This window comes from Actinia tenebrosa, unplaced genomic scaffold, assembly GCF_029948245.1.
Source record: "Actinia tenebrosa isolate PJP-AT-01 unplaced genomic scaffold, QUT_ActTen_1.0 PGA_scaffold13__45_contigs__length_12533684, whole genome shotgun sequence".
Taxonomy (NCBI): Eukaryota; Metazoa; Cnidaria; class Anthozoa; order Actiniaria; family Actiniidae; genus Actinia; species Actinia tenebrosa.
In genome coordinates, this window is record NW_028292573.1 from 8,595,825 (window position 1) to 8,612,523 (window position 16,699).

The 16,699-nt window shown below is 39.2% G+C and overlaps 2 protein-coding genes across 2 annotated transcripts in view; both read left to right on the plus strand.

Moving 5' to 3' along the window:
* Nucleotides 1-9,772, plus strand: part of LOC116292301 (polyunsaturated fatty acid 5-lipoxygenase) — a 30,690-nt gene extending 20,918 nt beyond the window's left edge. The window contains exons 9-16 of the mRNA XM_089028944.1: nt 509-601; nt 1,740-1,800; nt 2,326-2,431; nt 3,413-3,501; nt 3,761-3,934; nt 5,170-5,333; nt 5,764-5,862; nt 6,564-9,772. Of these exons, the coding sequence (XP_088885070.1) occupies nt 509-601; nt 1,740-1,800; nt 2,326-2,431; nt 3,413-3,501; nt 3,761-3,934; nt 5,170-5,333; nt 5,764-5,862; nt 6,564 (787 nt within the window). The 3' untranslated portion in view covers nt 6,565-9,772. The remainder of the gene's footprint in view (nt 1-508; nt 602-1,739; nt 1,801-2,325; nt 2,432-3,412; nt 3,502-3,760; nt 3,935-5,169; nt 5,334-5,763; nt 5,863-6,563) is intronic.
* Nucleotides 9,773-11,951: 2,179 nt separating this feature from the next.
* On the plus strand, nt 11,952-16,409 carry LOC116292286 (steroid 17-alpha-hydroxylase/17,20 lyase-like). The gene is made up of 3 exons (XM_031699569.2): nt 11,952-12,057; nt 13,022-13,248; nt 13,483-16,409. The coding sequence occupies exon 3, from the start codon at nt 13,504-13,506 to the stop codon at nt 14,977-14,979; it is 1,476 nt and encodes a 491-aa protein (XP_031555429.1). The 5' UTR covers nt 11,952-12,057; nt 13,022-13,248; nt 13,483-13,503; the 3' UTR covers nt 14,980-16,409.
* Nucleotides 16,410-16,699: the final 290 nt, after the last annotated feature.

The following is a 16,699-nucleotide window of genomic DNA, read 5'->3' on the forward strand; positions in this document are numbered from 1 at the left end:
ATTGAATGTAGTGGTAGATCCCAACATGTGAGCTGAGCGTCGTGTGCATAGAATATTGAATGTAGTGGTAGATCCCAACATGTGAGCTGAGCGTCGTGTGCATAGAATATTGAATGTAGTGGTAGATCCCAACATGTGAGCTGAGCGTTGTGTGCGTAGAATATTGAATGTAGTGGTAGATCCCAACATGTGAGCTGAGCGTCGTGTGCATAGAATATTGAATGTAGTGGTAGATCCCAACATGTGAGCTGAGCGTCGTGTGCTTAAAACATTGAATGAAGTGGTAGTGCGTGTGAGCGAAAAGCGTCCCCAATTAGTGCGAAAGCGCTAGAACGACTAGACACTTAAATAAAGTGATTTATTTTAAAGTGATTTTACTTGCCCTAGATGTCAAATTGAAAAAGATTTTTTTAGATAGGAATTAAGGCTTGACATATTATTAGTTTCTAAGCTCCATTTCCTGGATTCACACCTGTGGTTGTGATAATTTGATTTTGTTTATATTCAGCTTTGAACTCAATGAGCTGCTTGCACCAGGATCATGGGTCGACAAAGTAACGACTTTAGGATCACAAGGCACCTTGAACCTACTCTCACTAGGGTAAGAGAACAGACAATGTAAACGCGTACGAATCTTTGGGAAACAGAGTATAGTATATTATTCGGCCTTAACCATTGTCATTAATGAGATATGGATGCGCACTCCGACCGGAAACGAATCCAGCAGCGATGTGCCAGGGTCGATATCAACCCGGCTCAAACAGGGTGGGTGGATGGGTGGGTGCCACACATAGTTCGGCTATCTTGTTCAACCACGCCAAAGCACGCGTCCTTTACTTAAATATCAGTTCCCAACCAATGAGCAACCCCTTCAATCCCCCAGGGACCGGGAAGTACGTGGGAATGCTATGAATCATTATAACTGCGGCAGAATATTAATATCCAATGGATGGTATAGCACTACACAAATCAAAACAAGGAAACCAATAGACCTCCTCGGGTCTGACGTAATGTTTTCCCATTTCAGACCACGTGTCATTCCCTAGAGTATCATTTCTTTGTTTAAGGTTTGCGCTCGGTTGCACATGAGAAGACACATGAATATGGATACAGCTCAAACAAAGAATCTTATTCTCAAGAGAATGTGTCATTCCCTAGAGTATCATTTCTTTGTTTAAGGTTTGCGCTCGGTTGCACATGAGAAGACACATGAATATGGATACAGCTCAAACAAAGAATATTATTCTCAAGGGAATGACACGTGGTCTGAAATGGGATGACATTACGCTCTAGCCGAGGAGGTCTATGATCAGAAGTATTAGAATTATCAGGGGAAAAAATGGCAGTTGTTTTAGTCTGTCAGAGGGATTTTTAGAGAAGCTAAAAAACCGTAAGTACTCGGTTTCCCATCATGCTTTGTGCTATAGATTCGTGCTCGTGTACATTGGCTATTTCCAATGAAAGCGGGCAGGCTTATGAAGTAGGTTTATGTCTTTTTCCTCTCCTCTCCTCTCCTCTCCTCTCCTCTCCTCTCCTCTCCTCTCCTCTTCTCTTCTCTTCTCACCATTCCCTTCTCTCTTCTCCATGTCGAGGGATTTTTCCAGTTAAACCTTCAAATCTTATCGATTATCTGAAACACGAACTTCTTGGCTTTTTAACGTCAGGGTACGGCTAACCCACAGATTAAATTGAGAATGTTTCTGCCTGCCCTACATGTCTGTATCTTCTATACCTTATAGGTGGCAAGAATGGCGGCTTGACGTCCAAGGATGTTTACCTAAGGACCTCAGTACCAGAGGGGTAAGTATTGCAAATAGATAATGGAGGAAGAAAGTAAAGTAGGAAAGAATCGATGGATGGATGGATGGATGGATGGATGGATGGATGGATGGATGCATGGATGAATGGATGAATGGATGAATGGATGTGAATAATAAATAAAATAAATGATAAATAAATAATAAGTGATAAGTAATAAGTAATGAATGATAAATGATAAGTAATGAAAAAGAAATGATAAATGATAAAAATAGAGGTATTCTGTTTATTATATATTTATCCATAAATTCAACTTAATAAGCTTTTTATTATTATAAAAAGTTTTTATCTATAAACTAATAGCTTAAATACACATGATAGAAATTGGGCATTTTATGGATAATTATATGATAAAAATGAATAATGAATAATAAACAATAAATGATAAATGATAAGTGATAAGTAATGAGTAATGAGTAATGAGTAATGAGTAATAAATGATAAATAATGAATAAATAATAAATAATAATAGCAATAAGAATTACATTGCTTGTTTTATTCGTGCAGGTAGATAACCCGGAAGTCTTGCCTGACTATCCATACCGTGACGACTCGCTCCCTCTCTATCACTCCATAGAGAACCTAGTACGCACTATAGTCTACAATAGATATCGTAAGTATCTACTATCCATACCGTGACGACTCGCTCCCTCTCTATCACTCCAAAGAGAACCTAGTACGCACTATAGTCTACAATAGATATCGTAAGTATCTACTATCCATACCGTGACGACTCGCTCCCTCTCTATCACTCCATAGAGAACCTAGTACGCACTATAGTCTACAATAAATATCGTAATGTACAACTCAACTCAACTCAACTAAGGCTTAAAAGCATAGCAGACTCCCATTTCAGGGGCTGATCAAGGATTTTGTTCAGGGAGGGGTGCTGTGCACAAAGTTAACCCAGGGAGGGGTGCACCCCTTAGAATCAAAGGCAAAAAACAGTATTGGTTATCTTCGAAGTAGGGGCACAAGGTGGAACAGAGAGGGGTGCGCACCCCCTGCACCCCTCCCCTGGATCCGCCCCTGCATTTTTTCTTGAACAGCGCGTAATTAAAACAGTGGTAAAAAAATCATCTACTGCAGGAGATAATAATAATAATATTTTACAACCACCACTCCCCATACGGGGCTCTTCCGTGAGGTTCCCTCCACATGCACTACCACTACGTTCAATATTTATAACTTATTAAACTCATTAATAATTCATAAGGAAAACACAACAGAAATCACGCCCGTGAAGAGTGTTGTAAATCTGATACAGAATCCTGTTCATTTGCATAAACTTTAAGGTTTTCCACCATTACATGCCCACTCCCATGATAAAGCTTGTGCTGCCTGTGGTTAGGTGGCAGAACAATAAAATCCCTTTGCTCTCGGGAATTGAATTCTTTCTCATGTAAAACGATTGTATTGTTCCTGCCATCTAACATGGCTGTTGTCACGTGGTAGTGCAAATACTCTATTGCCTTGTTAATAATAATTTAATAACTTCTAAAGGCAAAAAATCTATATACATATTCAATTGCGCTATATAACTACTTACACTCTCTTTACCTGGTCATTTCATTACATTCACTAATATTCACAGTTGATCCTGATATCTTGAGAAACGATTCTGAGCTATCGGCGTGGTCACGTGAGCTGGCATCTGACGGGAGCGATGGCTGCAGTATCAAGGTGAGAAACGGTTTGATGTGCTAAACGCTAATTGGTCGATGATATATGACGTCACAAGTAGTTTTTCATCTGTCTCAGTTACCAGCCTACAATGACAGGCAAACACTGCCCGTCATGTGCTATCAACCAGAGAGTATTCTATTGCTGGGTATCAATCAGCTGAATGAATCTCATGAATCTCATTACCAGCCTACAATGACAGGCAAACACTGCCCGTCATGTGCTATCAACCGAAGTATTCTATCTAATTATTTGACAGGGTATCCCAGGAGATGGGCTGATATCTACTCCAGATGAGCTAGTCTTGGTCTTGACCTCGATCATCTTCGTGTCAACAGTCGGTCATTCGGCTGTTAACACACCACAGTACGAAGAATACGGATATCTGCCGAACTACCCAGCGGTACTTCGGGGGTCTCCCCCTAGGGATAAGGTATAAAAACCGTTCTTCTTTTTAAGAGTAGCAGTAAGGCTGCGTTCACAATGTATGGCAGAGGTGGGGGGGTGCAGGTGAAAATTTGAAATGTCCAGAATAATTCGTAACACCAGCCCTTAAAGTCATGCAAAAAATATGATCCCCCCTAAGCAAGACTTGCAGCTTCTTCCAAAAATTATGCATCCCCCTTTTTCTATAAACATTTGCCCATTCCCCCCCTTTTTCCTACCCCCTCCCTTCCTCTGCCATACGTTATGAACGCAGCCTAAATAGTCAGTGGCCCTCGTTCCATGATCGAATTCTAATTGCCCTATTTCACTATGACGTCACATCAAAACAATCTAGTGTTTAAACGCAAAGGATCATGGTCGTCGTAAGGGGTCAAATCAACGCAAATTCATCGAAAATTGTTCTAAAACCCGTATCAATCCACGAAGAGAAGTAGAATAGCCAGCAAACGCTCAGAATATTTTTTAGTACATATTAACACATATTATATCTGAAAACCAGGCCATTTTAAACTGTTTCGCTAGGAGCAAATTTTGTTGAATTTTCTATTGGATTTGGCGATTTTATCCCCCACATAAACAAGCAGTGACGTCATAGTGAAATTGGGCAATTTAAGAGAGTTGATTTTTGTGGAGGAAGGAAAACCGGAGAACCTGGAGAAAAACCCTCGAAGCACAGGAGAGAACCAACAAACGACTTTTACATGCTAGTAGCGATTTTTGTTGATGATGGAGGGTTTCAAAGGCGTAAGTGATGCTGCTGCTGCTGATAAAGATGATGTAGATGAAGATAATGATGAAGGTAATGATGTTGGTGGTGATGATGATGATGATGATATTGATGATGATGGTGATGATGTTGTTGGTGATGTTGATGATTGCTGCTGCTGATGATGATGATGAAGATGAAGATAATTATGATGATGATGGTGATGTTTGTGATAATGATGATGATGATGGTGACGATGGTGATGATTACTGATGATGATGATGATGGTGATGTTGGTGATAATGATGATGATGTTGATGGTGACGATGGTGATGATTACTGATGATGATAATGGTAATGGTAAAGGTGATGATGATGTTGATGGTGATGATGATGAAGATAATGATGATGATGATGGCGATGATTACAAATAATAGATGAAAGTGCATGCGCGTACTATGTGTTCTCACAAGTTATATATTATAGTTTACTTGATCAATTCTCCTCATCAACAGAGCTGGCGCGAGGAGAGCGCAATCTTGGCTTGTCTTCCGTCCAAGAGCGTTTCACTTGACATAATGCTTATCACAAAATTGCTGTCTGAGAAACACAGCTATGGTCTGTCCAACCTGGGTGCACAATACATGTATCACCCGGACGATGTTAAAGCTTGGGAAAGGTAAGAAAGGAGCCAAGAAATAAGATTTTATTTTTTATTTTTTTCCGGTACGGTATCCTAAAAAATCGTGCGTTCTTGCGGTCCGGTATCCTTTGCCGCTAAACAACAACACAAAATAATTACAAAAACAAGTAAAAAAAATACGAGAAAAATATAAATAAGTAGTTTACCGTCCTATAGTCGGTCCGGATAGGGAAGAACTGTGCCCTCGGTCTTGAAAACAAACGGCCTCGGTTCGTATATTCAAGACCTCTGGCACAGTTTTTCCCTATCCGGACCTCATCATCATCCGCGAATAAAGATTAAAAGAAATTAGAGTTTTTAAGTCCCATCCAAGATCTTTCTCAATGTTTTGTATTTAGTGCGCCGCCTCGTTTTCAGCAAAACGGTCCTGTAAGCTTGATCAATTAATATTTGTCTGTGTGTTTAGATTCATTGACGATCTCAGAGGGATCGCACACACCATCCAGGACAACAACAGGAAGCGCAGTACGGTCTATGATTATATCAATCCCATCAAAACATTATGGTATGTACCAACAACAGTTATTAAGCAAATGTTAGATAAAGTCGAGCATGATATCGTAAATTGTCAAGATCAAGGCAATGTTTTTTGACGAAGCCGAGGTCTTGATAACTTTACTATATCTATTGACTCAATACTAAACAGGTTAGATGTATGGCATGGACAGACAGAAAGATAAAAAACAAATCGACAGACGAACGACGGAAGGACGGACGGAAGGACGGACGGAAGGACGGACGGGAGGAAGGACGGAAAGACGCACGGACGGGAGGAAGGACGGAAGGACGAACGGACGCACGGAAGGACGCACGGAAGGACGCACGGAAGGACGCACGGAAGGACGCACGGAAGGACGCACGGAAGGACGCACGGAAGGACGCACGGAAGGACGGACGGAAAGACGGATAGGACAGACAGACAGACAGACAAAGTTTCGATTTTTCCTTTGTTCCGTATTCTTTTACCCAATAATAGATTAGTAAATTAATCTTTTAATCTTAAAAAAATTAAACATTCTTAAACACCTTTTCACTGACTAAATATCGTTATCCTTATAAATTTCCAACCAATTATAACAAGACAAATGTTTTAAAAAATGAAACACCCTCTAACGTACTGCTGAATACCCCTTCGTCTACCCCTTAAACAATAAAGTAAATTAAAGACATAATATCTAAACTCAGCCAAATTTTGCTTGTTCACAGATAAAACATTGTATTCTCTCGTGACGTTCAGGGAAGTGTTTAGTGTCGCTTAGATTTAATGTGGGCACACTCCGATTTGGATCACTCATAAAGTAAAAAGGTCAAATCAATGGCCCAGTTATGGAGCCGATTTTATTGATTTAGCTAGGTCGAAGGTACCTCCAGAAAGTTTACGTCTTCAGTATCTATTTCTATACACTAGAGTGCTTACCATAAATTCGAGAAAAAGTTAACTAGCAAAATTGTACAAAGTAGTGCAAAGTTTTGTAGGTCTACAGTCTACTGGGGTCTACTGAACTTACTAATTTGTGAACTTATAATACACTGTACAAAATTACTCGATTCTGATTGGACAAGAGGAGTAAAATTACATCCCAAAATGGTACTCTGTAGAGTCCCAATTAAGTTGCTCAATTTCGTTTAGTGTATTATAAACAAAAAATCTCACAATCTGCTCGTACAATTCGAAATTTATAGATACTCGTGATGTTTTGAAAGTTCTCAACACTCGTACCTATAAATTGATGGGTAGCAAGCATTCCCAACAGAGTTAAAAGACAAAAACATGGCGGCCATTGTGGTGCCGTTAACAATGGATGCTAATGGGTGATCTTTTGTTAAATGGTACCAACATGGCCGCGATGACGTAACGTGCAAACGAAGAATTCCGAATTGTACTCGAGGTCGTGCGATTTTTTATACAAATGCCTTGCAATTTTATTACAAAGTTTTTTCACGGACGAAATATAGTATTCACCTAATACATTGTTTGGCAAACATGCAAACTTTGTTGCAATTTCATTTTTAGTTTTGGAGATATTTGAGGACAGATTTCAGTTATTTCTATAGGTGTTGGGTACCGGTTTGCCCCACCCCTCCCCCCCTTGTGTCCCGTCAGTCTCGTGCGCAACTGTTAAACAAAGAAATGATACTCATGGGAATGACACGTGGTCTGAAACGGGAAAACATTACGGCAAAGGTAAAGAGGTAAATTGGTAACCAATGTATGTAACATTCTTTTCTTTGATTGTTTTGGTCACTAAAAACGAGAAAATTTTATCGTTTTTGTTATTGTAAAAAAAATGACATCAGTTTTGTGTGTGTCTGTCCTCTTATTGACGATTAATTTCGTCATCACATTGTCAAAGTAGTATTCGGCTACACCTCGTGGATCCACACTCAGGGTTCGTGCAGGTGCTTAAACTCCTTGAAAAGTGCTGGAATTTAAAATGCATTTTCAAGGGCACTTGAAACTAAACTCCTTGAAAATAGAAAAACAGTAGAAATGTCCTTGAATACTCCTTGAAAAAAATTGTTCTTGAAAAAATGTCAGTAAAACTTTCAAGATATGTAAACCATGAGTCGTTGTCATTGGTTTAAATTAGAGATTTTCACTTTGTCTCGGGAGAAGCGTCTTTTTCTGTCCAGAACTTAGTGGCTCAATGTGGCGTGGATATCACGTGACAAATTCGCACATCTCGATTAGTATTGGCATTTTCTTCATATTTTTTAGTACGAAAATAAAACCCTCTTAAGAGTTTCTCCTTGGAAAATGGCATTTTGGTCCTTGAAAACTCCTTGAAAACTCCTTGAATAATTTCTTGGGAACCTAGCACGAACCCTGACACTACTTTGACACTGTGATGATGCAATTTATGCTAATAAGAGGACAAGACACATTAAAAAACTATCGGTAAATTTGTTAATTTTTTCTTTTTTTTTCTTCTTTTTTTTTTCGTTGACATTTTCTTGGCACTTTCGTTTAAGATGTAGAAAGGGGTTCAATGGAAATATAATGCTCTATAAAATAATTAATTTAATTAATGATTAATTAATGATTGTCGAATTGTTTTGCCATTATCGTATAAGATAGATAACATGAGAATAGGTTATCGAGGATGTTCGTTAAACCACAGGAAGCCCAAGCAAGGTACCCTTGTACCTTTTATTACAAAGGAATATAATTTTTATAGATTGCTTGACAATTTTTGCATGTGTGTTTATACTGCAGTTGCTTGTCTCTTTGCGCAATAGGCCCTTTGCAATTAACGGTCACGTGTCTGTACTGGTGAGCAAAATTTTTTATTTTATTTTAAATTGGTGATTTTTTTTAGCTACTTGTAAAGAACTGAATGAAACGATGCGTAACCAGTGTGTTACGAAATGCAGTTTTATTACAATCTCTCTAAACAGGTTGTAGAAATTTTGTTTGCTCACCAGTTTATTTCACCCATGGGAATCAAGATGTTCATTCATTTGCTCTCAGTGAATTAATCAGCACTATAGAGGCTTTGCACCATCACGTGATGGCAGCCATGACACGAGGCAGAAACAATAGACCTCGGCTCTGACGTAATGTTTTCCCATTTCAGACCATATGTCATTCCCTAGAGTATCATTTCTTTGTTTAACGGTTGCGCTCGGTTGCACATGAGAAGACACATGAATATGAATACAACTCAAACAAAGAATCTTATTCTCAAGGGAATAACACGTGGTCTGGAATGGGAAAACACTACGCCCGAGCCGAGGAGGTCTATTAAATCTGGTCTAATGTGATTTCACGAGAAAGAATTCAGTTTCACTGGGGAAAAATACTCTATTGCTGTGCCTCCTGTCATGGCTGCCATCACATGATGGTGCAAAAACTCTATTGTTGTGCCTCCTGTCATGGCTTCCATCACATGATGGTGCAAAGACTCTATTGTTGTGCCTCCTGTCATGGCTGCCATCACATGATGGTGCAAAGACTATTGTTGTGCCTCCTGTCATTGCTGCCATCACATGATGGTGCAATGACTCTATTGTTGTGCCTCCTGTCATGGCTGCCATCACATGATGGTGCAATGACTCTATTGTTGTGCCTCCTGTCATGGCTGCCATCACATGATGGTGCTAAGACTCTATTGTTGTGCCTCCTGTCATGGCTTCCATCACATGATGGTGCAAAGACTCTATTGTTGTGCCTCCTGTCATGGCTGCCATCAAATGATGGTGCTAAGACTCTATTGTTGTGCCTCCTGTCATGGCTGCCATCACATGATGGTGCAAAGACTCTATTGTTGTACCTCCTGTCATGGCTGCCATCACATGATGGTGCAAAATACTCTATTGTTGTACCTCCTGTCATGGCTGCCATCACATGATGGTGCAAAGACTCTATTGTTGTGCCTCCTGTCATGGCTGCCATCACATGATGGTGCAAAATACTCTATTGTTGTGCCTCCTGTCATGGCTGCCATCACGTGATGGTGCAAAGGCTACATCCGAAGAGTTTTACTGCAATGATTGATTGCGATCACTCTAACAATGTCAAAGAAAAATAACGATTTCTAATCCATGATAATTTGTCTTATCAACTATAGATTTAATACATATGTTCCGAGCTTTCGGCCTACTCGGCCATCCTCAGGGAAATGAACAAGGAACAAGGAACTATTTGATTTCTAACCCGTTCTAACTAATAGGTTTTATGACTATAATATTAATATTAATGTTTATTATTAGAAGCTAATGAATTGAACCTCTTTCGTATGAGATTTAATAGTTGTTCAAATTACAGTGGTACCTCTATTCAGTAAGCGGACACTAGCTCAAGTCTCAAAATCTTCTCCCTATACCGTAATTAATAAATATTATTAAATACTTTGGGTTTCATATGCGACTTTAATAGGACGTTTGCCTGATGGCGTCATTGACCTCTACTACCAGACTCCCTTGCACACTTTCTTTTGTTCAGTTAATTAGCACCAATTGTCTTACTATTCTCATGAGGGAATACAAATTTAAATAAGAACGAAATTTCGCGAAGCATTTTGGTAGTGGGAGTTAAATGACGCCATCATGCAAACGTCCTATTCGGGGACGGCGCTTACTAATAATTTTGGTCTTAGGCGCGGCGCTAATTTGAGGGCCGCGCTTACAGTGTGACTACACCGACCAAGTCCACCCAGACAAATTTTCATACAAATTAGCCAATCACGATTGAATATTTTGCGATATTTCTTGAATTAGCAAGTGTCCGCTTAATAGGGATACCACTGTAATATAATATAAACTACTTACATTAGGTTAAAAAGCACTAAAACAATAAATCTGTACATAGTAATATGTGTGACTAATAAAAAATTCTTTAAAAAAATTAATGATCTTAACAATTTTAGACTAAACTGGGGTATATAGTCCGATTCAGTCCAATTCAGTCCGAACCAGTCCGAGTCAGTCCGAGTCAGTCCGAGTCAGTCCGAGACAGTCCGAGACAGTTCGAGTCAGTCCGAGTCAGTCCGAGTCAGTCCGAGTCAGTCCGAGTCAATCCGAGTTCTAGTCCGAGTCCGAGTCCCTTCTAATAGAGGGAGGTAGAAAAAAATAAAAACGGCTAAAAAACAGCTAAAAAACTACCCAAGAAGAAGCAAAAAAATCGACTAAAAATAACATAAAATCAAAGTATGTTCATTATTTTTAAGTTTTAAATTTTTACAATTTTTTCAGCATAAAACGATCTCGTACCCAGAGTCCACGTTCCTCTTGTCCGTCAGATACATTGTTTGGGCTGCCTGTGACGTTTGGCTTGTTTTCAAGGGTCTAATAAACAGTTTGGTACACGACTGACCTTTAAGGAAGGTTTATTGAGGGAGAGGGGGGGGGGGGGGGGGGGGGGGGGGGGGGGGAGGGAGCTGATTCGCACTTAACTTCAGTTTAAATGTTTGTAGCCTACCCCCTTTTCACTCAGTAAGAAACTCATGACCTTCCTATTAAGTCAATGACGAAAACCCTTTCATCAAAGTAATTAAAATAATTATTCATTCATTAGAGCGTTACTCGAACTACGAAAGATCTCTTCTTGCAGTCGAGCCTATCGCGTAACTCGAACTCACACAACTTTCTTAATGACATCGAGTTACGTGACAACGTCATATTTGAGTGTGGTCGAGCGCGTGACTCAAAACGCGCGTAACTCGAGGCGCGTAACTCGATGAATACCCGTCCTCATACCGGAGCATATGTTTATTTACTACTGAAGGTCGGACGTTCCAAAGTGGCTTTATATACCCCAAACGTAGAGGAGACTATGGCGAACGTGCATGCAAACACAGATGCAATATCAATAGCGCAGCGCACTGATTCTAAAAATAGCTTAAAGATTCGGACAAACATTGCATTCTGTTTAACCGCTACGAGGATTATACGAACCGATTTTATTATTTTTACTTAAAGTTACAATAATAACCTATGTAAACTAAGATCAACTGCGATCGGCTGTGAAAATTATCTGATGAAAGTAAACTTGTAAGTTTGTTTGTCCGAATTTCGCCTTTGTTTTTATGACGTCACGGTTGCGCTGCGCTATTATGACTGCCATCTCCAATTTCACACTTGACTTACGATATGATCAATACTGCGATAAAAGTGTCATCTTAAACTCTAACCACGAGTTGCATTACATTTTTAATATTGCCTAAACTGACCAACAGTTCGTTTTTAAACCACTGAGAAGGTAAGACTTTATTAGAGGGGAACCATCTAAACTTCAGTAACGCAAAATTCTACCCTCTTGGAGTAAGGTCTTGATTCAGACAACTTTCAAATCCGAAGGTATTATTTATATACAAACGTTGTTGATTCACATATCAATCTCTCTTCTCGACCTTTTCTATCTATGAACCCTGAACTGAAAGGTTCAATAGCTTATCATATATATTCAACAATATATAGTCAATGTCATTAACGTTGTCCACCGAAAAAAGACGTTTACACATTTACACATTTAGGCTAAAAGATATATCACGTGTTTCATTATGTATTCTTTGCCTCGTGTGCGTCAGCCTGAACGTTAAATGTAAAATTCAACTCGTGAATCGAAAATCCAGAATGCCCCGACCATTTAGTGAGGATTTAAGATGGAGAATGGTATTTCAGCGTTTGTTTTATGCCAGAATATTCGAGGAAACACGTGATATTTCTTTTAGTTTAAATGTCTAAATGTGTAAATGTGTAAATGTGTAAATGTCTTTTTTCGGTGGACAACGTTAATGACATTGACTATATCCATTAACTATGTTTCAACCAAACGTTTTCGGGTTTTATTATTGGAGAGTACAAGGAACTTTGCAATGTGTGTAAAAAAACACCTTAAGGAATTTTAAACCAGGATAAACTTCCAAATGGAAACGCACCCAATATGACGTTTGCATGATGGCGTCATTGACCTCTACTAACAGGCTCCCTTGAAAACTTTCTTTTGTTCAGTTAATCAGCACCAATTGTCTTACTATGTTTGGAATGCAAATTTGAATAAGAAAGAAAATTCGCCAAGCATTATGGTAGTGGAAGTCAAATGACGCCATCATGCAAACGTCTTATTTATGATTGCCCTATCCTTACACTTGACTTACTAGACCTAGTTTGTTGTGAAATGTGATTGTCCGGGTGAGTGTAGTCTATCTCGCATCCGTTTTTAGTGTCGGTCGTCACGCAACGCTCCCTCCCGACAAACGAGTGTAGAAAGACTGTTGTTGGTGGTGACTGACGTTTCGACAACCTGAGCGTATCATTGGTAATCATCTTCAGAGTCCAGTGAGAAAACAAGAGTTCACATGAATCAACAATGCGGCGATAATGATCATTTTACATGAGATTTTCTACTGCTACCGCCAGTTTACAAGTTCGCTTTTGAACCACTGACAAGGTAAGATTAAGTCTCATGTCATGTCAATATTCAACCCCCTGGAGTGAAGCCTTGAATCAATTATTATTACACAATCTTTATTACACCACTATAAAGAGTTGTTGACAACTCACACTCAAGCATGAATTGTTAAAGTAAATTCTGTTTTCGGACTTTTCTATCCAAGAACCAGGGCTGAAATGATTAAATAATTCGTTTTTAAAGTTCATTGAACTATTTTCTTTAACTTTAAAGGAAATTCCGAGACTTTCTGGCATGTTCTTGTTGGCATTGGCGGCGTTGGTCTTTGTGGTCGCGTACTTCATTGTTCGATTCTACTTGGATTCCAGATACCTTCCTCCAGGACCATTCCCTTTGCCAGTTATTGGAAACCTTCACTTACTTTCCAGTAAGCCGTACCTGGATTTCTATCGACTAGCTAGGCGTTATGGTCCAGTGTATCGTCTCAACATGGGCTGCAACCTCGTGGTCGTTATAAACAACTACAACAACGCCAAAGAAGCCATGTTGAAAAAGGGATCCGACTTTGCTGGGCGGCCGTCACATTTTGTTGGAAGTTTATTTTCCAGAAACGGTAAAGGTGTTGGTTTTCAAACGTTTTCTAAAACCTTCAGAAAACAGCACAAAGCAATTTCTAGCAAGATCAACGAACAGAGACGAAAAGAACCTAGACTTGAGGTAATGGTTGCAAAGGAGGTCGACGAACTGATCCAACGGATGAGGAGTAACGAAACTGATTCGTATTTTGACCCTTCGGGCGGCGTTACCTTCGCTTTTGCTAACATAGTCACGACCTTGGCCTTAGGCAAGCGTTACAGAGACGACGATAGCGAATTCTTGGCCCTAATGGATGCTTTGACAATATTCGTCGAGGGACTAGCTGCAACAAACTTTATTGATACTTTCCCATTTCTTAAATTTGTGCCGTTTAACATCATCAAAAAAGTCAGGAATGCTGTTGATGTACGCGATGCCATACTGAATAGGATTTACCTCGAACACAAGGCGAAACTTCAGGACAAGACCAACGCGAATGATGCAGAGGGATGTCCACCCGACCTTACGGACTATCTTATCAAGATAGACAATAATGAAATGACAGAGGATCATATAGTCATGACAATGAACGACACAATAATGGCGGGCAGCGAGACGCCAACAATGAATTTTCTCTGGATAATGTACTACCTCACAAAGTACCCGGACGTACAGGAAAAAATTCACCGCGAGCTTGATGACGTCATAGGAACGCGCGCGCCGGAATGGAGCGAGCGTCAAGAGTTGCCATATTTGAAAGCGTTTATTGCAGAAGTCTTGCGCCACTGTAGCGTGATGCCATTGGCTATTCCTCATGAGGCACTGTGCGACTCTACCATTGGTCTATACCATGTGCCCAAAGGGACTACAGTTTTGTTGAACATATACGCCATTCACCACGACCCCGAGGTATGGGAAAATCCAAAAGAGTTCAAACCAGAAAGATTCCTGGATGAAAATAGAAACTTTGATTCAGGACGGGCCGCTAACTTGATTGCTTTTGGTATTGGGCATCGCGTTTGTCCTGGAGAAGCTTTAGCAAGAATGGAATCCTTTTTATTCACTACCCGGTTTGTGAAGAGCTTTAAGCTTAAAGGTGATGGAGAAGTCATGCCGGATGTGAATGAGTGTTCCTTTGGGATCACGTTAAGGCCACCCCCATTCAGAGTACGATTGATTCCCAGGGATTGTTAGAATCTCGAGGAGTGACAAGAGAAAAACTAGAATAGCAGAGTGAAGGCTTCCCTGAGGCTGAGGAACTGTGCTTTTAATTTCTCGTAAGAATATAATTTCTTATTTAAACATTTTATGATAAAATAAAAACATGTTAAAAATGCAGGGCGAAACGTCGTCACCGTTTTTAACATGTTTTTATCGTACAATTTTATTATAAGAATATAATTGTGACAAAAAAACATTTTGACTAAAGCAACAGCATGCACTTGAATAATAACAACTAACAAGCAACAAACGAAGCAGCAACAGCATCGGCAACAACAGCAACAACAACAACAACAGCATTAGCAACAACAGCAACGACCACGACAGCAGCAACTACAGCAGCAACAACAACAACAGCAGCAACAGCAACAACAACGACAGCATTTAGCATCAGCAAAAACAGCAACAACAACAACAACAGCATTAGCAACAACAACAGCAACGACCACGAGAGCAACAACTACAGCAGCAACAACAACAACAACAACAGCAACGACCACGACAGCAACAACTACAGCAACAGCAGCAAAAACGACAACGATAGTGAGAACAGCATCAATTACAAAAACAGCAATAGCAGCAGCAGGAACAACAACAGCAACAACAGTCTAACGAAAACAAGAACAGACAGAATAATAAACGACAACAACAACAATGACAATAATAAACTGGTGCTTTTTTTCCATTAAAATATTTTTCATTTTAATTCAAAAATTGCAAAGGTGTGAGGATACTCAGACGGGATTTTAAGCCTCGAGAGATTCAATAGACAAGTTTTGAGTTCCAAGTTAAAGCTGTGTTCCGCCTTGATTACAGACTCATTTAACAGACTCATTTTAAATGAGTCTGTAATAAAGGAACACAGCTTTAGTCATCAGTGTTTAAATAATTATAAGAGAGAAGCATTATGAATGCCCCCGGGGTCGGCAGTTGCCTATTTAAGCGAAAAAATCCAACGCTTCGACCTCATTTGCTTATTAGGCTCGTCGTCCCAGTCGGATTTTTCCTTGGCTTTTCCGTACGAACGTCGCCGAAGCTTCCTTATACGCCATTGCCGGCCAGTGCCAACAATCGTCGAGGTAAAAATTCGGATTGTTTCACGTCATGTTTGTAGGCTTTACTCGATTCTTGGCATCGTTTTAAGATTTATTTGGCCGTGTGTTTTGGTCGTAGTTCAGCCCAGCTACATGTTTGTTTCGTGTTTACTTATAGCCTGTGGTCAAATTTTACATTTTTATTTTTTATTTTTTATCTATTGCTGGACCAGAAGGGCAATCTAAATCCAATCTTTTTAGATAAAGATACATAGTTATATATTTAATATATATTTCAATTTTCCTTATGAGTCAGTTTTTCATCTTATAATTCCTTCGTCTTTGTAAGTATTATATATCAACATATTCATATTTAAATAATGGACAAATTCTATTCGTTTTTTACAATCTTGAAAAAATGTATAAATATTTAAAAATTATTAATTATTGATTAGAGATTATTGTTATTATTAATTATTGATTAAAGACTTTAAAAAAATAAAATAAAATAAATTAAATTTAAAAAAATCTAAATCCACAATATTTTATTGGGCTTCCTGTGGTTTCTATGGCACTTAACTATAAAATTGAATTAAAAAAAAAATTACTGATTGCAGTTTTTTAATGAAGAATTATCCAAAATATACGTGTTTCTATAA

What these genes read in the sequence shown, in the direction of transcription:
- LOC116292286 (XM_031699569.2), top strand. Translation starts at nt 13,504, where the DNA reads ATGTTCTTGTTGGCATTGGCGGCGTTGGTCTTTGTGGTCGCGTACTTC.